This window comes from Leucopleurus acutus, assembly GCF_964270905.1.
Source record: "Leucopleurus acutus genome assembly, chromosome: 12".
NCBI classification, from domain to species: Eukaryota; Metazoa; Chordata; class Mammalia; order Artiodactyla; family Delphinidae; genus Leucopleurus; species Leucopleurus acutus.
This window is the reverse complement of record NC_139154.1, coordinates 50,074,435-50,096,881: the sequence shown is the minus strand read 5'-3', so window position 1 is coordinate 50,096,881 and position 22,447 is coordinate 50,074,435. Positions and strand designations below refer to the sequence as shown.

At 49.6% G+C, this 22,447-nt stretch overlaps 1 protein-coding gene across 1 annotated transcript in view; it reads left to right on the top strand.

Annotated features, from left to right (window-relative positions):
- The window catches only part of ALK (ALK receptor tyrosine kinase), a gene marked incomplete at both ends in the record, with an annotated part of 718,218 nt that overhangs the window by 653,684 nt on the left and 42,087 nt on the right, over positions 1 to 22,447 (top strand). Inside the window, 3 exons of the mRNA XM_082851437.1 lie at positions 6,114 to 6,276; positions 16,485 to 16,635; positions 22,126 to 22,257. Coding sequence (XP_082707563.1) covers positions 6,114 to 6,276; positions 16,485 to 16,635; positions 22,126 to 22,257 — 446 coding nt within the window. The remainder of the gene's footprint in view (positions 1 to 6,113; positions 6,277 to 16,484; positions 16,636 to 22,125; positions 22,258 to 22,447) is intronic.

Here is a 22,447-nt window from a genome sequence, read left to right as displayed (position 1 = left end):
GAAAAAATATTATCAACATTCAAGAACTCAAGGAATATTGCTCCTATGAGCCCCTCCTAAGGAATCTACTTGAAAACAAACTTCAGACAACCAAAGTGACTAGAGATATATCAACGTGATTGATATGGGCATTAAGCATACACTAATTACAGACTAACTAAAGGTTAAAGAGGAAAGAGTAGTATATGTAATGGCAATGTGCCCAAACAATGTAGATAATGTTCAACTTCAACTTCAAGAAATTTTAGAATAGAGAGCACATATACCAAAAAAAATGTTTTTACAGATCTCAGTTTTTCTATTGATTATGGTATAGTAGTAGTATTGTTACTCTGATACTATTGTGTGTATAATGGAGGATAAAGTGAATGAGTAGTTATAGAATATTCTAATTCCATTATCACCTTTGTTCTTGAAAACCAAGACTCTCAGTGTGGAAAAAGAAATACAGATGTAATATAGAAGAGGATAAATGAAAAACCCTGTAGTCCTGACTTTGGTTTGGAACTGTCAGTGTGAACTCATGGGTATTTTGTCATATAAATGTGTGTGTGTGTGTGTGTGTGTGTGTGTGTGTGTGTGTGTGTGTGTGTGTGCGCGTATTTATACTGATATACATATGTATACAACATGTATATTTCCTAGCTCTGTCCACTAAAGAAGCCTAGAAACAATCACCAACCCGGTAGCAATAAGTGTCTATAGCACCCAGATTTTATACTTACAAAACCTTTTTTCACTAAAAGAAACCAAAGCTTTTGAAAAAATGGCTGAGCCCAGGTCGGGGGAAGGAACATTTCATCATACCAGATAGCAAGGAAGTAAAAGAACTCAGGAAGCTACCACTGACCAAAAATGTGACAATTTGAGCTTCTAAGGAATAATAATTATGATTAATTAAAACTCAAAATATGTTTAAATTCATGTATTCATAATGATATGCAAACAACTAATTAGTCAGCTTCAGAGGATGATAGAGGACCAATTCATTACCTTGAACACTGCAAATAAGGAGAAAGAACTGAGCATTTATCCTGCCTTTCCTATATGAACTATACCACTGGGTAACAACATGGTAGGTGAGAGGAAGCATCTCTTTATAAATATATGTCAACTAATAAATAAGGAAAAAAGTATATAATTTGAATATCATTATTTTGCAACTCCCAATAAATAAACGAACCTAGGCATTAAGCTTCAACAACTGTTAACATCAAAAAAAGACAGCAATAATCAGACACTGATCTTGTATCTAGAAGGGGATGCTACTCCATTGTTTAAAGAGTTGAAATGTTTTAACCTCACAATGGCAACGATATGTATATTGCTTTCATCTTGCCCTAATAAGGAGAACAACTTATTAATTTTCACCAGGTACTCACAAGAAGGGCTACTTTCTCCAATTTATAATAAAGAATAGTGTCATATACATTTATGGATGGTGAATGATTATATTTACTTGGATTTTTGGTCATTATTTTGCTTAACAAGATCTACAGTGGCCATCAAAATGGTTCAATATGCCACAGCTCCCATGAAGTTCAGCTCAGTCAACAGATATGGATAAAATTGAGCTCCGTGGATCAGAATAAAAATGGTATATAAGATCCACAAGAGCCATTGAGCACTCTTCTGTGGCACAACCATGTAGGCCTTTGATGTGAGGCAGATCCTTATTATTGTGATTAGTAATGATAGTTGAGAACTTGTTTTCCTTTGTATCACGTTTTATTTCTTTGCATTCAATCGAGCAGATGAGATGGCTTAGCAACAGTAATAAAACCAGCACGATCACTACCTAGCCTATTTTTTTAACATTGTGCTGTGTATTACTAATTGATTTGTTTCTTCTTGGAGGGGGCTGCAATATACTTAAAATGAAACCCAGTGCTTAATGGATTTTTCTTTCCTCAGCTGTCTATAACCAATCAGTATTTTGATGTTTGTGGGTTCTTTATACAATACAGCTGTGAGTATTAAACTAGGTTTCCAGTGGGTGGTATAATTAAGAACAAGATAAAGCAGTTCTCGTCTTTTCTCTCTCATAAATGAGTTTTAATACAATGGTTGTTTTTTTGTTTGTTTTTTAAGTAAGAGAAGAGGAAAGAGCCGGGTTTCCTCCCTCGCCTGCTCCCAATCCAGGCTCCTCCTGGGGGGCCATTTAATCCTCCTACAGCTCCACAGAGCCTCGGGGATCAGTGTAGACTCTCAGCTGGGGAAATGTGAGGACCCTTGAACTCTCAGATTGGCAACTTGGCGTCAAGCTCACCTCACTGCTGGTCTCACTGTGACCTTGATCTTCTCTTTAAAAACCAAGATTTTCCCTTGTTGCTTATTACCCAGTCCCTCTCATATGTCTGCTTGCTGATCTTGTAAACATTCCAGTTACCAGATTCCCTTTTGACACCCCCTGGCTCCCCATGGCCTCTCGGGGGGCCAGAGTCCTGACACTGGGCACCTGTTTTCCCTGGTTTGCGCCCGTGACCCCCTAAAGTGCACCCTTTGCTAGGCTAAGCTACTGTGGGACTTTCTGAGGCTGAGGGTGTACCTACCACATACCCTGACCAGACTCCTCTCCCCTCATGGTGGCCTGCCTACTCTCCGGTCCTGAGCAAACTTGGTCGGGTTTAACTGAGCTCTGGGCTCATAGGTTTAAAAAGGGGGAAAAAAAAAAACCCAGACTTGCAGAAAGGTTCCTTGAGGATTTCATGGTGACTGTAGCACCTTTTCAAGTCTTGAACTTAAACTCAGAAGATCTATGTTTAACTCCTAGCTTGACTGATTATCCACTCTGTTTACAGCAGTCTGGCTCTCCTGGAAAAGTTGTCATATAATGCAAATATTATCCTCCCTCCACCGTGGCCCCAACCTAGTATCTACTAATCTGAATCTTCAGGGCCCTGGAATCTGTATTTTTAAAGGTCCTTAGGTGGTTTGGGAACCACTGAATTCAGATATCTCCAAGGTCCCATCTTGCTGTGGCATTCTGTGATGTCTATGAGATTCCAAACAGAATGAGCAAAGAGAACCGACAGGATGAAGCTTTAGTAAGACAAGCCCACACACATCAGAAGCAGGACAGCCCTTCACAATGGGCAATAAACTCAGAGAATCCATACCCCGAAGAAGTGCTGCTGGTGGGACACAGAAATTAATTCCAAACAACTTTGGGCAGATTTACGAGACTCAGAGCCATCCAAGGGAGCAGGGAGGACCACCATGCCTCGAAGGCTGTGGGAGCAACAGAATTCCAGCTGGGTGAATCATGGGTTTGACCTGGGATGGCAAATCGTCTATTCCCATGGAATCTACTTTAGAAAGAATTCCCGCTCTGGACCTCTCCATCAGCAGTTGCTGAAAATGAAAACAGAATTTTGTGCATAGAAACCACCTGAGACTAATATATGTCCACTGAGTTGGGAAAACATTGGTCCCTTTATTGAGAAACAGCCCTTAGAGTCCCTTCTTTATGGACTGGGGAACATAAATCTTGAGATTGGGTGTCTCTGCTTCCTTACAGTCAAAAACTGAGCAGGAAGTTACACACTTTTTAAGCTATATTCACTATGCGTCTCTAATGCATAATGTTGTTCTAAGCACTTTGCTTAGGTCATCATTGAATACTCCACAGCATGTCTAAGTACTAGGTGTTATTACCTCCACTTGTTCAGATTAAGAAATTGAGGCTCAGAGAGGACGTAGAGTTTACCCCAGTTCTCATACCTCATCAGAGGTAAAATCCAATGAGAAAATTTGCCCCATCTGCATCCAAAGCCCATTCCCCTCTTCCTACCCCGTCAGATGCCCAACTTGGCCAAGAAGTAGAAGCCCACCCTCTCTGGGAACATCTCAGAACCTTCAGAGCAATGTTAAGCGAGGCAGAAGAGGGTCCTGCTGAAGGACGTGCTCCAGTAGGGTGCCGAGCCCACGCCTTCCTTGAACTGTCTTCCTCAGCACACTCTTCAGGGGAAAAAAAATACATATTTATATATGTCTAAATTCTTTAATTTCCAGGACTGAACTAACTAAGTGAACCATCATGCTTCTGCCCCAGATTGATAAGGCTGCCCCCAAACCCAGGCTGCTCGCTATAGGCACAGACTGAACCTGCAGAATAGGCTTCAGGGAGCTAGAGACCACGGGGAGGAGTGTACTTTTTAACTTCTTTTCTGAGCTGTTCCTTTTTCCCTGCTCCTATCGTCATCCCCAACTCACCGAGTTTAAATTCCTAGGTGCTGTTGGCGGAGGGATCCCTATACACAGAAACCCTGTCCGCGTTTCCCATTGTCAGGAACAGCACCGGCCTTGGGTGCAGGCAGGTGTCAGCGACACAGCTCACATTTTTAGAGTTTTGGACTTTACAGTGACCTTTCATACCCCTCGCTTTCTTTAATCCTCATGGCAACCCAGCCCCTTTCACAGACAATGGAACATGATCGAGGTCCCATAATCAACAATGATGAGGCTGCTCGCAAACTCGGATGTTCGTGCTGATTTCAAAGCCTGAATCCTTTCCGCTTCTCCCCTCTGGCACAGCCCACACACGTGATTTGAACACTGGAGAGGGTGAAAGGACATCTGGCCAAGACAGCTCTGCTGAAATGCCTCCAGTAAAGAGTTAGTCCTTTGAATGAACAGGTTACCCCTTATAATACAAATAGATGAGAAAATTAACAATCAGCCATCCACACCAAAGATGAATGGATTCGTCACCCTCTTGCCCTTGAAACAACCTTCAGAAACCAGATAGAAACCAACATCTTCATTCGAAAAAATGAAGCCAAGAAAGGTATTGAGTGCTCAGTATTGAGTAGCTGTATGCATGAGAACCCCAACGAGGGCTGAGGTCTCCCGACCTCAGCTCTGGGGCAGTGTCACAAAAGCCCACCACAGCCAGCCCGGTTTTCAGATTATCAAGACTGCCCAGTGTAATCTCAATCTGATTGCTAATAATTAGCAACCCAAATTAACCTTTCATTTTTGCATCAAGTTAGCTGAAAGTCATCAAAAGAATTTTATGCTTCAGCAAACAAAACTATATACACCCAAATTAATTTTTTCGTAATTTTCTGTAGGTGGAGTTCGACTTAATCACTTTAAAGGGAAATAATTTCTTCAATCTTATAATGAGATTTTTGTATTTTAAGTAAAAGTAATTTATCAAGAGCACATTTTTTTGGAAGTTTTTATAGGTTGTAATCATGTTAAAATTCCTGCCAGGATGAAATCTGACAATTCCCCAAGGTCCAGCCAGGCTCAAAGATAGAAAGTTTGGAAGGAATGGCCCAGTGGCAGTGGAGGGGTGGGGATGTGCTGGGTGTTCCTGAGGCACCCCCAGAAGGCCACCTAAGAGCATTGGGTGCTCCGGTTGAGGACAGAGCACCAGGAAGCGGTGAGGGGCTTGGAAAAGAACGTGCACCAAAGGCAGATGTGACCTGTTTCCCATTTTTTACACTCTGTTACATAGAGAGCCTGAGAGCTGCTTCTAATGCATTTCCAAACCCAACCAATGTGGGGGAGGAGGGCATGGAGCTGACTCTGTGTCCACTTTACTCTTCTGATCTTCTCCAAGCTAAGAAGATCCTATATGCAGATATCAAACTTTCGGAAGCGGGTTAGATCCAGTCACAATAGCACAGATTGAGCACCTGTTCTTTGCCCAGCACTGTGCTGGACTCATTGAGAAACCAGGAGAGGACCTGGCCACCGCCCGCCTGTCTCACCTGAGAGGGGTCTTCTCTCCCTCCTCAGAACCTTCACAGTGCAATGTTAGCCAGACCCTCTTGAGGCTCTTTTTCTGTTACTGTCCTGTCTTGTTGCATCCCTTTGGGTCTCCCTTTAGTAGGCTGTAAGCTTCTTTAGGCCAGGGTCCAAGTCTGCTCCATTTGTGTCTCTCCCTTAGTATCTATCTGGTCCAGGGCCTGGCACACAGTAGATCTTCAACAGACGTTTCCAGTTCAAATGACTGATTAGTGTTCCTTGCCCCGACATGGGTACCATCTTGGAATGTGGGTTTGGCCTCATGGAGCGGACAGCTCAGAGGCAGCAGAGGGAGGCCCACGGAGGAGGGAGGGCCAGGCCAAGTGAGTGATCGCCTTTCCTCTTGTGTGCAGTTCACTGGCTGTTCACCACATGCGGGGCCAGTGGGCCCCACGGCCCGACGCAGGCCCAGTGCAACAATGCCTACCGGAACTCCAACCTGAGCGTGGTGGTGGGGAGCGAGGGCCCCCTGAAGGGCATCCAGACCTGGAAGGTGCCAGCCACCGACACCTACAGGTGGGTATGGGGGAGGGGGAGGGCAAGGGGCAGATCCACCCTCCCGAAGAGGACTGGGGTCCTGCCGTTGGGTGCATGCCTGCTGTCCTGGGGTGCCCGGGCAGGCCAAGGCTCCGAGGCCACAGACTCTGGCCCACATTGGAGTGTAAGGGCTGGAGCTGGGGAGATTTGGGATAATGGAGTATGGCAAGAAAGGAAGCTGTGTCCTCTGTCCTCAAGGAGCCCAGACTCATTTGTGGAGATGATATGCATGCATGCACCAGCTTCAGAACATTCTTTAGCTTTATTAATAACTGTAATTATAGTGAGCTGTTCTTTGAACTTCATGCTGTTCAAATAAGGCAATGAATGTCAAAATGTTTGGGAGACAAAAGTGTGATACACGTGCAAGATGATTTCTTATGCTTGACCCTCCTTTCCTGGGCCTTCACTGTGTGCAAGTGAAGCAACTATTCTGGAACTCCTATCCCAGGCCCAACCCCACAGTGTTCCACCAGAGCCAGGCCAGGCTGGAGGGAGGCCCGACTCCAACGGGCACTCAGCTAAGCGAAGCTAATGGCAAGGCCTAGACCAGTGGCTCCTAACCTTGAGCGGGCATCGGAATGACAGGAAGGCCAGTTAAAACAGAGATTGCTGCTTCCACTCGCGGAGTGTATGATTTTATAGGTCTGGACTGGGGTCCAAGAATATGAATTTCTTTTTTTCATGCTAAACATTTTTACATTAATGAAGCAAATATGACAAAACACTGACATTTATTGGATGCAGGTTGAGGAGGGAGACACCAGTGGTACTCACTGTACTCATGGTATCCATCCATATTCATTCATTCACCGAGAATCTGAATTTCTAGCAAGTTCCCCGATGACGCCAATGCAGCCGCGGGGTTAACCACAGCACATGCTGTCATCCTCGCTCAGCTTGATGCCGTGGGCAAGGCCAGTGCCGCAGTCCTCATTTTACAGTTGAGAAAACGGAGGCTCAGAGCGTCAGGAGCTTCCCACGGCCACGTGGTCAAGAAATGGCCTCCAAGCCCAGACTTCGGAGGCGCAGCTCTGCAGAGTTTCCTCCCACCGCACACGGCTGGGCTGTGTAAACAGGAAGCATCGTAATTTTGCTGTCATTTGTGCAGATGCCCCCTAGAGGCTGAACACAGTGGGAAGTGAGCTGCTTCCCCTCCCGCGGCCCCCAACCCCCCGGCACATCCTCAGCCCCCTGGGAAGGAAAGGGGCTTCTCAGGTAGCCCTGTTTTCCGCACATTCCCACCCCTGGGACTTCAGTGTAAATGCATTCCGGGGAAAGCCCTGAGTGCTTTTTAAATGACATTCTGGGCAGGAATGCAATAACAAGGCTTGACTGCAATCAGATTAGCTGCTCCAGGTCCCACACATCCCTAGTAAATGGCCAAAGACCTCCGGCTACCCTTGGCCACGCCATACTGAGCAGGCCGGGCCTCCCCTTCCGACCTGGCTGAATTTCCAGGGGTCATCCACTGTCCTAGAGAGAAGGGGATGCATATCTGTTGAGGACCCACTAGGTATTCCTCCTCCTTTTCACAATGAGGTAGATGTTATTACTATTGTTTTTATCCATATTCCCTTGATTCCGTATGAAGAAACGTGTCAGGAAGCTTAGCAATAGATCTAAGGCCACTCAGTCAGTGACAAAGCTGGAATTTGAACCCAGGACCCTCAGTCTCAAAGTCTATTGGTTCTTTCCATTAAAACTCCCACTCAGGAAACAGGAAATGGAAGGGGGCATAGGAATCATGCAGTACCCACCTCCAGGAAGCCTCCAGAAGTGAGAGCCTGGGAGGGGAGGCCCCACCGCCTGAAGGGATAGTGGCCAGCCCAGCCCTTGGTGCAGATCCCCACACACAAAAAGCAATGTGAAGAAGAAAGCAGAGGAGCTGTAAGGCAGACAGAGACCTCAACACTTACCCCCAGCAAAACCCATTGTCCCATCCCTGCCCAGGGCAACTCCCAGGCTAGACTGGCTCGAAGTCCTCTGCGACTTATGGAGGTCCTCTTGAGCTGCGTTCCTCCTGAGATAGTGTGAATCAGACCCACTTCCAAACTCGGGCGGGTTATTTAATCTCTTGAGACTCTGTTTCCCCACCTGTAAAAGGCGAAGGTTGGGGGTTGCTAACACCTGCCCAGTTGGTTGCAAAGATCACGTACAAGTGCCTCGCACATGCCCTGCATGTGGCAGGTGCTCCCCAGCCCAGGTGACGGCAGCGAAATCCCCTGGAGTGGTGTCAGGCAGTGGCCAGACAGCATTTCCAGGAACAGCCGTAGTTCCTGACTTCTCTGCTTCCAAGGACTTTTTTCTGACTTCTTCAGATAGGCCCTGCCTTTTGAAAGGTTTTGCCTGCCAAACTACACTTATTAAGTAATAATTCATTTTCCTATTTTTTATTAATCACAGCCACATCTAAGTCTAGCCAGGTTTCTGATCTGTGTAAATTGCCACGGTATAACCACCCATGTTGCTACAAGCCCAGCCCAAATCAGAGAACGGTTTCCGTTTCTCTCTTTGGAATATTGAGACTAGCTCCCAGCCCCCAGCACTGCCCGCTGAACACTCCGAAACACGCGCAGGAGCCGTTTCTCTGTTGAAGCAGGACACTTCGAAGTACCCACATTTGTAAAGGGGACTCTTCTGATCGGGACTTTTTTGAACTGGCCTGAGAAGCACCATATCAAAATGGAAGAATCAAAGCCAAACAATGTTGCCTTTGGGTTTTTGTTGTTGCTGTTGACTCCTTGTTTTTTAACCCAGCGAAGACTTACAGATATTCCTGACCCTCACCTCATCCTTGACCCTGGATGAGGCTTGAGACTTGGACAATAATGTCTGCTGGTCACATAACATCGCATCAAAGCAGCAGACCATTTAATGATTTGCTATTCAGACCACATCGAAATGTCCCCAAGTCAGAATATCCAGGTTGAGAAGTCAGGTGCCCTTTTTCTGGAAGATATTTTCTCCATATTAACTAATTCTTATTTAGTAAGTGCAGTTCGTCTAGTGAGACAACCGTAGGACACACAGGAGGATGGATGTAAAAGGTTCTTGAGAACAGAAAGGTTGGAATCATTCCTTAGGGAGTCCATCTATTCCTGGAAGAGTGTGGCGCTCAGCTAGTTCTGCCTGGCTGCAGCTTGAGGCCTGGCACGATTATTGCTACAGTCAAGGTCTCTACCTACTGATCAGAGAGGTGAGGGAAAGCGAGCTATACTTATCAAGCACCCACTGTGTGCCACAGTGAGACGTCATTGCCTGGGGCTTGCTCAGGGATGCATACAGGTAAAAAAAAAAGAAAGAAAAAGAATCTTTTTTTAAATTAATTTTTATTGGAGTGTAGTTGATTTACAATGTTGCGTTAGTTTCTGCTGTACAGCAAAGTGAATCCGTTATACGTATACATATATCCACTCTTTGTTAGATTCTTTTTCCATATAGGTCATTACGGACTACTGAGTAGAGTTCCCTGTGCTATACAGTAAGTTCTTATTAGTTATCTGTTTTATATATAGTAATGAAAACACCTCCACTCTTAATTAACTGGTCATTTAGCCGGTGTTCCTCTCCCATCTTCTACACCTTTGTCTACTACCACGAAGAGGGAGAGGAAGGACAGGCCAGGAAGGAGACAGGTGGGACGTGCCAGGCTAAGGTGGGGCTTTTGGGGCAAAACCTAAATCCCCATCTCCTCCCCACACAGGCACATACTGCTTTCCTGCCCTGGGCTTCCCCTTCCCCTGGATTTGCCACTTCCTCTGTCAGAACAGGACAGGTGTCCATACCTGCTCCCCTCCTGCTGTGCACATCTCAGCGGACCATATTAAGCACCTATTAGGACACTATGCCTATATAAAGAGGTGCAAGACCCAGTTTCTGCCCAAGAGGAGCCCCAGTCAGCGGTAGATGTAGGAACAAAGCCTTTCAGTGTGATGTAGAAGGTACTGCAATGGAGGCTTACACACAGCCCTGTGTCAGAGGCCAGGGGAAGGGCCTGAGTTCATGGATGGCTTCCACAGGGAGACAGAAGCCTGAGTTAAGTCTTGAAGGTGACAGAGTTGTCTACGAAGACGAGGGGAGGGCCTTCCTGGTGGAAGGAGCCCCTGGGGCCAGCCAGGGCCTGCAGGAGCTGAAGCAGGACCTGGCCCTGAGGCTGGAGCCTCACCTCCCGAACACGTTCAGCTCCTTCTGGTGCCAGCGTGATGGTGGTGGTGAGAGAAGCAAGTGGGGAGGCAGGGAAAACAGAGGGAAGGCTGGTGAGGTCATGGAGGCAAGAGTCACATGGGGCTAAACCAGGGCAGGGGAAACATGGCGGGAGAGGCCGAAATGTTTGGGAGGTAGAATCGGCATGACTGGAGGACTGGGTGGGTGGGATGGGAGCGGGAGGGACACCTGATCTGGGAGATTTCCAAGTCTTGGTTCTGAGTGCCCACGGAGGAGGGCAGCTAAGGTGGATCAGAGCAGGAGCGTGGATTGTGGGGTGTGTGCCGGGGCAGGAGCCTCAGCCTCCGCCTAAAATGGAGACACACACTGACTGAGTCCGGCTCCAAGGCCCGGGGGCATTTAGTGCGATTCGTTGTGTGACACCCCGCGCAGGGCCAGTCGCATGCAGATGTCAGCCAGCCAGCCTCTCGCTGTCCTGACTTCTTCCCCTCTTCATCCTTCCCTCCCTCGGCCCAGCCCATAGCCTGTTCTCCTGCCTCTCCATATTCTTCCCTGTCCCCCACCTCCCCCAGCTTCCCACGTACACACACAAATACACACACGCACACGCATGCGCACGTGCCCACAGATCGTCTATAAAAACTTTGATCAAGCACAGCCCACAGCTCCTGATGACAGTTCTCACATGGTTCACTTGTTCCTCAGACATCACGTACAAGAGGTCTCAGATCCCAGCTGGAGCCAGCAAGGCCCCCCAGCCAACCTGGGCCACAGCTGTTCCTGACGGCCTCCATCACTGACACTAGTTTTCTCACCTGGCGCCACAGACCAGCACGTGCAGCTGGATGACACCATCGTTCAAATCCACAGGCCTCCCACGGAGCGCCTACTGCCTGCCCGGCTCTGAGCCGGGGTGGTGCGGTGCAAGGGGCCTCCAGTTGTCTGCCAGGCCCTGAATAGATGCTGCAGAACTCGTAGAGAGGACTGAGCCTCTGGAGTCTTGCAGTCCCTGCAAAGGCCACAGGGCAGAAAAGTTCACTAACAGTCCACAATGCCAATCAAGTTCTAAACAATTGTAGAAGAGAGTCACAAGTCATGATTCATTGCCAGAGTAATTGTGCAGATAGCCACAGCCATGAAGAGCACAGAGCAGGGAAAGTGGAGGGAGGGGGGCAGCACTGAGCAAAGATCCATGAGCCGCAGGCAGAATGAAGTTCGGGTTCAACTTCTGACACACTGTATGACCTTGAAAGTGTGCTGCCCCTGCTCTCATCTGTTGAAGGAGGGGTTGGAGAGAGAGGTCACTGACATCTCTTCCAGCTCTGATATTCCTGGGTCAGGAAGGTGGTAGGGAATGAGTGGACGATGAGGCTTACACATTGGTGCAAAACTGGAATGGAACTGGGGCAGCAAGGAGCACACGCCTCCACCGCTGACCCCCGGGGGTGTCATCTGATGGCTCGCTTGACCCATCTGGATCATACGACTCTGTACCTGCACAGAGCTCTCACCCTGACCAAGCCCTGCACATACCCAATGTCTCCTGTGCTCTCACAGCAGACCTGGAGGCAGGATGGATACACAGGGCGGACCTAACTCTTCTGATTTCACAGAGGAGGAAACCAAGACACAGAGGATGGAAGGGACTCACTCAAGGTCCCACTGGGTGTTAGAGGCAGAGCCCAGAGCAGGTGTGGAAGAGAAATGAGGTGCTTCCTGCTTCCCCTGGTGGGGTCCTCTCACTCCTTCCCCCCCTCCACCGCCCCCGGCAGCCCCACCAAGTGTGCCGCTGACACCGCCATCACGCTGCACACCAGCTGTGCTCTCCTTTCAGGTTCCAGCAGGCAGCCACTTTGATTTGCAGCTAATTCTTTATTTTAAGAAGATTCACAACTCAATTACATCAGGTAACAATAGCTCACAGTCAATAATACAAAACGCAAACCCAATAAACATCCATGCTGACTAGGGGACGTGGGTTTAGATGAAGACAAACAAAAAAATTACAGCATCAGCTCGTTGAGAACAGTATCCTGTAACTTCCAGTAAATTGGAATCACTGCGAGGCATTTTCCCCACTGGAGTGGCAAGTATTTTAATTTGTTGTCATTTGTCAACCATCCAAATAAGTTGTTTACAAGGGATGGGAAAAGGCTTCGAAGATTCAGGCTGAGGTCATTATTCTGGCACAAGTCTGTGTAACATGATTCGTACAGTTCGGGGGTCCTCAGAGCGCCAGGGCTGGCATTATGCTCCCACTGCCTCCCTGTGGAAGTAGGTCCTGGGTGAAACTGAACACCCTTGACCCTGGCTCCTCGGCCACACCCTGCTCCACCTATTGCCCTGATCTCTAGAATCCGGGGCCTTATTCACTCACCCCCTTCTGCTTCTCAGAAGTCACCCCAGGAGAGGAGTGGACAGGCTCCCCCAGGTGTACATTAGCACAGCAGTTACTATTTGTTACTCACTAGCTACCCTCCAGGGGCTGAACTAGGCCCCTTATAAGGGGCATTATCTCATATAACTCTCACAACAGCCTTTTAAGGTAAATATTCTTATCCCCCTTTGATAGATGAGGAAACTGGAGCTCAGAGAGGGTACATAAACTACCCAAGGTCACACAGCTGGCGAGTAACAGGGCCAGAACCAGGAGAGGTAAGCAAGGTGCCTTGGACACAAAAGTTCAGGAGGCTCTGGCTCTCAAGGTTGACCAAGTGCAAGGCCAACACCCGGGCAGGAGCAGGAGATGTCTAACCCAGTTCCTGGCCCTGAGTGACGGAGTTGGATTTGGATCCAGGTCTGTCTGCTTCCAGCCTGTGCTCTTTTCACTGTGGCACAGCCCACCCAGGAGGAGATGGGCCTTCTAGTAGCAGCTAGAAGTTTCCAAAGGAGTGAAGCTCTGTGGTGGGATTTCAGGCCTCACAGGACTGATGAGGGAGGCACTACCCCCTACCAGTAGCCCAGGTGGGCAGCCGCCAGTCCCGTGTCTTTAAGCCAGTAATAGTCCAGGTGGAAACGTGGGGCTGAGGCCATCACGCAGGAAAGCAAACTCCAGCTGCTGACACCTGGGTGCCAATCTCTACTGTCTCCTTTGGGGTCTGTAGAGCTGACCCCAGCCCAGAGTCCCCCTTGCACTTGGGAGCAGTTTGTAATCTTTTCAAACCCACTACTTACCCTCATGAGGGCGGGGGTCCTCATTTTTTTCCTTGGTAGGGGAAGCTGAGGCTCTGAGAGGTTAAGCAAGTTGCCCCAAGTCACACAGCCAGCAGAGCGCCCAGGGTATGACTCAGAACCCAGGGCTCTTTCCATCCACTTCACTGCCGAGAGCCAGGTCAAGACCCAAATGGGGCTGGAGTTCAGACTCGGTTGGGGGCAAGAGAAATAGGAAAGAAGGCTTAGAGAGGGGAAAACATGTCAGGAACAAGCAACTTCTAAAATATAATGCTTTGGCTAAATTTAAACATGTGAAAGAGTTCAGAACGATTCACAATGCATGCGAATGATGCAGAAAGGATGAGCCGGGTACAGCTTACCTCTCAGACATAGCAGAAGTGGGCAGGGTGAGGACTCCCTCTTGGGCCGCAGTTTTCCAAGCCCACAACACCTTCAGATGGAAACGACTTTCTTAGGTAACCTGCCAAAGCCCCGGAACCTTGGAGGGGCCAGCAGGACAGATGTGGCCCGTCTACGCCCACGTTGCTGTCTCTATACTCCACAGAGTCTCTGGAATGCCCAGCACCACCCCGGCCCCAGGCTTGCCTTCTCTGAGCTAAATAATTCTGCTGCTTTCCTTTCAGCAATGAGCCTTCCTTCTCCCTCAGCCTTTTAATTGTCCTTATCACCTCTCCTTTTCCAATGGGTCAGGAGCGAGGGTGTGGCTGAGGGGCTGAGTGAATTAGGATGGGCCAGTAGCTTCTAGGACCACTCTCGTGCATCATATAACCTCGCAGCAGCATGTCGGAGGGGAAATGGGCTCCATGAGGGGAAATGTCGAGCTCTGGACCAGGGTTTGCCCGGTCCAAATGGACCCCTCTGGGCCTCGGTTTCCTCAACTGCCAAGTGAGATCGCTAACAGCTACTGTCTACGGCTGCTGGGGGGACGCCATAGGCACTCACGCCTGGCACATTGCAGGACGCTCAGGAATCGGCCCTACTTCCCTCTGCAGAGCTACGACGCCCCACTCCCCCACCCCAGCGCCTAGGTTTCCTGCCTCTTCATTCACGTTCACACAAGCCTGACCCGTACCCTCCACCTCTTTCTGCTTGTCTGGGTCCTACCCAACCATCATCTCCACCATGAAGCCGACTTCAAACCCACACCCCACACGCCCCAAACCAGCCAAGGCCTCCAGCTCCGCTGCCTCAATGTCGGTCGCAGTCCTCCGCCTCTTTCCCGGGCCCCGAGCACATGATGGCCCTGATTTGTGCCGAGACCTGCCACTTTCTCGGGGCTTTCACCCATTATCTCCTTCAGATGTTGAACCTTCCCATGCCCCTGTGAGTTCAGAAAGGAAAGAATGGTCCCTCTTTGACGAGGGAAGGATCTGGGACTCTGAGAGGTCCACTCCTCACATGGAAACCCAGAGCCCTTTGGTGCCTCCGCTTTGCCTCCCCGATATAACCACCCCCACAGGGAGATGTCATAACTCTGTCTCCCCAATTTCTTTGGAAGCCCCCCGAGGGCCTGGAGCCCGTCTCCTGCCTCCTCTTAGGCACGTGGTCTTACACCAGTTTGCAATGATCTCCCATCGGTGCCGGGCCCCGGAGACAGGACAGTGGGCTCAATTCTCCCTCGCTCTCTACAGAGACCTCAGGTCCTCACCTGCCACGTTAGCCATCAGCTGTCCCTCCAGGCTTGTCTCTGCAGAACAGGCCTGGTCTCCGCCTTAGGAAGGCCTCCAGGAGGCCCCTCCCATGCTTGGAACACAGGACATTTCCTAGAAGTATAGGTGGAGAAGCCGCCATGTGCACACGTGTGCAAAACCATCTTGCAGCTCTCCCCAGAAGCTTTTCTTCAAGGACCTTGGATCTGAATATGCAGGGACGTGAAAGCCCCCCAAGTCCCTCTCCCTGGCAGCCGGTCTCTGGGGAGGCGTGTCTATCGGGCACACGAGCTGTCTTCAGGGCACACCGCTCTTCTGGTACGGTTCATCAGTTGGGTCCTTTCTCCCCCATCCCTGCTTGACTTCAACTCAACAACCTAAGGGGCAGCAGAAGTACTCCCGCATCCCCACTTGCTGGTTTTATTTTCATCATGATTGGTTGTTTGTTGTCCCCACACACATTGCTCCAGAAGGAGTTGCTGGCGGGATGCGAATAAACAGTCTGTGCTCGTAAACACCGCTCTCCTCAATCATTCCATGTGGGACTCCTTGTGTCTAGACCCCATAGGGAGACTTTAAAACATTGTACCAAGTCAATTACTGCTCCTTCTACCAGTAAGAAGAATAATAAATACTTAGTGGGTGCTTCTTACATGCCAGCCACTATTCTGAGACTTGCGACACTTCATTTCTTCAATCTTCACCACACACCTGGGCTAGAAGGTAGGTTTTTCTTATCCCCATTTTACAGATGAGGAACTGGAAAGTCCAATTACTTGTCTAAGGTTGACCACATGAGTTCTTTGCTCTTGGACAGGGAGAGAAGTCCATAACAGGAAACCCCAGGTATTCAGGACACCATCACCCCAACAGCCCACATTAATACAGACTCCCCCTGTCTTCATCTCTTCTCTCTCTCCCTGCCCCCCTTCTCCCTCTCTTCCTCTCTTCTACCCCTTACTACTTCTTTACCTTCCTAGCTCTGTGAATGAGGCATCTCCCTGCCCCTCTCTGAACTTGACCTCCCTCTCCTGACAGCGGAGAGAGGACCCTCCTTGCTGACCTCATGGGCTGATGCAGGGGAGAGACCTCCAGCACGAGGGTGATGCGCTCGGCCTGTTAGGAGCCGCTGGGTTGGCAGGAGGGGAGTCAGTCTTCATACCATGGCAGGAGCCCATGCGCTCTGTCCTGTTGCAGCATATCAGGCTACGGAGCCGCTGGCGGGAAAGGCGGGAAGAACACGATGATGCGATCCCACGGCGTGTCTGTGCTGGGCATCTTCAACCTGGAGAAGGACGATGTGCTGTACATCCTGGTCGGGCAGCAGGGGGAAGATGCCTGCCCCAGTGTAAGTGCCCAGAGCGGGGGTTTCTCCTCCACACTCACCAGGACCCAGGCAGGTCCCTCAGAGGACACAAACACTGGACACATGCCTTTGGAGACCTCACGTTCAAAGATGGCGGGACTCACCCTTTGTTCTGCCTGCAAACGCTCCTCCCTTTCCAGGGCCATTTGGGTGCATGAGAAGGTGGGTGGTGTGGCTTTGGGGGTCGCACATCCCTACAGGCACCGAGGCTGAGGCATGGATTTTATGAGCAATCTTTAAAACTGAAGAGCTGAATTCTGCTAAAATGGGCAAATGGTGGTTCCTCTTAGCACAAGTGCGAGTTAAAGCCCACTGCCTAAGCTTTCTTGCAAGGGCACCATTGTCTTTAGCCATATTATCATAAACAGGAAAATACCAGACTAAACATGTCTTGTTCAGCTCAAAATCACAGACTCATAGCCACATATATGCATATAAAACCATAGAAAAAGTTCTGAAAGATACAGATAACAGTGGTTGTTTCTGGAGAGGGGACTGGAGTTGAGGGTGCTTTGTCAGTAATGTCTGATATTGTTACAAAAATAATGCATTCACATATTATTTATTATTTGTGTGATTAAATTTTTTTAAGTATTTTAAGCACAGACTCAGAGCTGAAAGACCATGTAATCCACTACCCCCATTTCACAGATGAGAACATGGAGACCACAGAAGTGAAGGGACTTGTCCAGAGTCACTCATAATGCAGCACAGAGACTCTGGCTCCTATTTTTGCTGCCCCAAACTTGCTTGGGGCTCAGTTTCTACAGCCTTTTTCCCTTTTCCACTTATAACACATCACTTGACAAGCCAGACTGTCATCCTCTGCAGCCCCAGAGACAACCCTTCATTCTGGTTCCTGACCCCACTGGGGGTGTCCAGCTGTCAAACAGGGAGAGCTCCAACAGCAGTACTTAAGAAAGCCAGTAGTGGTCTAAAATGACCAGGAAGGGGAGACAGTGGAGACTGATAAAGCAGCAGCCATGCCTCTTGCCTGTGCTGGGGGACGCAGGACCCTGGTGGTGCTGGCTGTCTTGATGGGAACTCAGCACTCTGCAGGGGGTTCTCGGCATTGGGCCAGGCCACGCCCTCACCCAAGGGTGAACTTCTGCACTGGGTGGGACCGGGGCAGGGATCTGGGTTCTAGGTCTCAGGACCCAGGGCTCCTTCCCCAGAAACTTATTCAAGAGCAGAGTTGGAAGACAGATGTGGGAACAAGAGCTATGAGAAAGCAGTTCAATTCCACTGAATAACCTCAAGGCTCCTAAGAGCCAGGCGCCAGGCTGGGAGCCAGGAGTAAAGTATGTGCCCTACCCCCAACCCCACCTCAGAGGCTGAAAACCAAGCCACGGGAGTAAGCTGCGCAGGCGCAAGCTTGTGCGTGAGAAGTGTCTGGACTCTTTTATTTAGCAACTATAATCAGGACTTTCCAACCTGCTTGTTAAGTGTTAAGCCATTACAGTACAAGCCGCTGTAATTTTCACAGGAATTTATTGAGTGCTAATGTAATTCTTCCGTCGAAGCAGAAAGATTGCATTGACTTCCGCAAGGAACTTTTACTTGATTGGATTGTCATCAATTACGTCTTTTCACAGGACTGAGTCCTTCTTTTTTAATTCAATTGTAATCTACTTGTTCCTCTGGACTGCTGCATTTTATCATTTTATTAATCAACCTACTTGCTCTCAAACCTTGGATGTGCCAGGGAAGTTCCAAAGAAGCCAGGGACGGAGAGCAGCCCCCTCTGCTGGTCGGGTCGGGCATAGCATGGGCGTGGGGAAAAGAATAGCTCTTCCCAGTTGCTCCACACCTCCGCCCCTCAGGAGTCATTTGAGAAAGGGAGAAAGAGCTTTTACAGGCACTACCTCAATCTCCAGTCCTCCCTAGGCCGAAAAATGGACTTCACTAGAGAACGAAGTGGACCCCAGGAATTAAACTTGCAGGCTTTGGCAGCTCTGCTGGTTCTACTGCATTTCTGTGTGGAGTGGCTCTTCCCGTGTGCCTGGCCAACCCAAGCCTGGAATGGGCTCCAGCTGCTGGAACCACCCCCCCATACACACACACACACACACACACACACACACACACACACACACACACACACCCCTCAGCCCCCGTCCTGTACACTGTAGGCTGTTTAGCAGCATCCCTGGCCTCTACCCACCAGATGCCAGTAGCATCCCTCAGAAATGACCATCGAAAATGCCTCCAGACATTTCCAAACGTCCCCAGGGGAGCAAAACCATAGGTCTAAATGTTAGCTTCCACCACTACCATCACTCACAAGGCAAGTACTGTGAAGGGCCAGCCCACACCCACCCAGTTCCCAAGTCTTTCAAATGTATTCAGCAAATATGTATTGAGTGCCTACTACACGCCAGTCACAGTTCCAGGAACTGGGGAGATACTCATGAACAAAAGGAAGATCCTTGCTCTCATGGAGCTTACATTGACTCCAGGGGAAGAGGGACAAACAGACAATAACCAGTAAACGTAAGTTCCTCAGGACACCCAAAAGAGACAGGGTTAGGGTGCATAGAAGTAGGGTGAAGGGGCATCAGGTGTGCTGGAGTTCAGAGGCAGTTTGCAATCGTAAATAGAGTGGTGAAGGGAAGCCTACCGAGAAAAAGACAGCTGAGCAGAGTCCTGAAAGAGCTGAGGGACTGAACCAGGAAAATAAGTGGGGACTCCGGCAGAGCAGAGGCTGAGTCCCCAGGCGGGAGCGTGCCTGGTGTGCTCAAGGAGCAGCCAGGATGAGTGGGTAGAACAGGAGGGAGAGTAGGTGAGAGATGAGGGAGGGGTGATGGGGACCGGGTCAGGCCATCAGACGAACATACTGAAGCCATAGGACGGTTTTGAGCAGAATAGTGACCTGAAGCGATTTGCATATTAGCTCCTGTGGCTACAATGTGGAGAACAGACCACTTGGGCCCAAGGGAGGAGTCGGGGGCAATGAATCTAATGGCTATTGCATTCATCCAGGCAAGATGATGGTGGCTTGGATAAAGACAGTAACAGTGAAGGTGGTGAAAAGCGGCTGAATTCTGGGTGTATTTAGAATATAAAATCCAAGAATTGTGCCCGAGCCACTGGAAGGAGGGAGCTGCCTTCACGAGAGCTGGGGCCTGCTGCGGAAGGAGCAGGTTCACTGAGCTCAGCTGATCTGGTAGACGGCCAAGTGGAGGCTGCTTGTGGACAAGGAAGACAGGCCACTGGCGTTCAGGAGAGAGGTCTGGAAAGGAGATGCAAATCCAGGAGAGGCCAGCATAAACTGAGACAGGTTGAGATTGTCTAGGGAGTGGTGTAGATGGAGAGGACCACGGGCTGAACCCTGCAGATCCCCAACATTTAGAAATGGAGAAAAGAGGAACCAACAAAGGAGGCGGGGAGGGGGGAGCCAGGGATGTAGAGGAGACTCCAGAAGTCAGGTCAAGAAAGCGAATCATGGAAAAGTGATCAGCTCCTCCAAATGCAGCTGTGGACCCAGAAAGATGCAGACTGAGAAGCGAATCAACTGTTCCCTCCCCCCACCCCATTCAAAGGAGACACCTGAGCCGCCCGGGGGCAGCGGGGAATGCGCTGACGCTGGGCTCTAGTTAGACAAAGCCCATCCTGCAGCCCAACTGCTCCCTCCAGCAATCTCCAGCCATTGGCAAGTTCCGTTCAAGGGAAGAGGGCATCCCCAACGGGTGGGGGCCCCACTGCTGCCAGGCAGAGGAGAGGAAGAAAGGGAACATGGTCGGAGGGGATGGACCTTCTTAGCACCACTGGTTCGCACTGGGCAGCTCCCCAATTTCTTTTAGTTATTTATTTAGACTTTTTGGCTGCATCGGGTCTTTGTTGCGGCACGTGGGATCTTTCGTGGCGACGCGTGGGCTTCTCTCTAGTTGTGGCGCGCGGGCTTAGTTGCCCTGTGCCATGTGGGATCTTAGTTCCCCGACCAGGGCTCGAACCCGCGTCCCCTGCATTGGAAGGCCGATTCTTAACCACTGGACCACCGGGGCAGTCCCGCAGCTCTGCAGTTAATAGAGGAGGACAGATCCAGACAGATGGCCCAGCAAAGCTCCAGTCAGGAAGTGAGACTGGACACTGTCTTCTGTGCTCTGCTCTGCCTAGCTGGCAGCACACACTTCCATGCCCTGTCCCTGGCTCTGCCCTCAGAGCATGCCCCTTGCATCTCAGGCCCTCCCCAGGCAGCGGTTGGCAGGGTTTCCTTCCAGCAGACTCCATGCCACTCGGCCCCAGCCCCAGCCCTGGATGGCACTGCACATACACAGGAGAAATGTCAGCTGTCCACAGTAGCAATTCAGACCCTTCCACCCACACTAAATCCACTCTAAAACATATCAAATTATTTCCATCATTAAATCCAAAATGCCATAAAACAAATTGCATCTCAGCTATTTATCTGGAAATTTCTCTAGTACTCATTCCCGGCACCCCTGAGTGCTTTAGCGTAAGGAGTCACTCAAGATGAATTGCCACGTCCACTGGCTGGTTACACAGCAACATTCGATGAAAATTTGATGTTTTGTTGGCCTTTTTTCTATTAAGCGAAAGCAGTCATTTTCCTCCAAGGTCAGGCCAATGCGTGGAGAGTTCGTCTCAGCTGCTGTGACTGACAAGCAGGGTGGCTATTCTTGAAATGCTGCCCTCTTTATTCAGGGATTCCAGGCTTCTGGGTCACAGGAATTTCCAGCATGTCCCCAGAGACTCCCAGATGCCTGGGCCCACACCAGGTGGAATAGAATCTGAGTTTGGCCTCCCACTGTTTTCTTCTCTTTACAAGATACTTCAAACTGCAACTTCTCAAAAACCCTCAGTGGCTCCTTGCTGCTTAGAGAATGAAGTCCAGCTCCTTCTCTGTTCGTATTCAAGGCCTCTGTCCAGGATCTGACTGTCCAGTTAGGTTCCCTCTACCCACTCCCATTTACACTCCCGCCAGCACTGTCTTACCGCATGGGGCCTTTATCACCCCCTCTTCAGAATCCAAAGGATCCAGCAGGTCCTCCTGGACCACCTGTCTGTCCTCAGATGGACTTTTCTGAGCCAGAGAGACTCCTTATACTTTTCCCCCCAAATACCACGCTCACCTCCTTCCCTCTGGACTCATGCTGATCTCCTCCCCTGTAATGTCCTAATTTTCTCCCATTCTCAGTGTTTAAAAATCTCCCCATCCTTCAAGGCCTAAGTGAATGCCACCTCCCCCAGGCAGTCCTCCCTGCTCACCAGTCCAGCAACAAAGCCTCACTCTCCCTCCTCAACTTCCCATGCATTTTCTTCTAAGCTGTCCCTGTGGTCCTTCTCCAATACTGCCCAGAGTGACAGTTATCTGTGTGTAGTTTTTGTCTCCTCAATTCAACGGCAAGCTATTTGAGAGATCGTCAGACCCTATCTTTAAACATAGAAGGTCTGTGTGCTGGGAGGTAGAGAACCCTGGGCACAAACCTGAGGTGCTTTTTGTTTCTCCAGACAAACCAACTAATCCAGAAAGTCTGCATTGGAGAGAACAACGTGATAGAAGAAGAAATCCGCGTGAACAAAAGTGTGCACGAGTGGGCAGGAGGGGGCGGCGGAGGGGGCGGAGCAACCTACATATTTAAGGTGAGGTCTGGGTGCCAGCTTCCCCAGGGCAGCGCCTTCTCTGTGTCCTGGTGTTGGATCCTAAGGACAGACCTGGGAATGAAGCACTTCGGGTGCTCTTAGCCCCGTTTAAAGTTGAGGAAACCAAGGCCCAGAGGGAATATAAGGTTCCCTGTCCGTCCAGGAAAGGACAGGCCCTTCTCATGTTGAT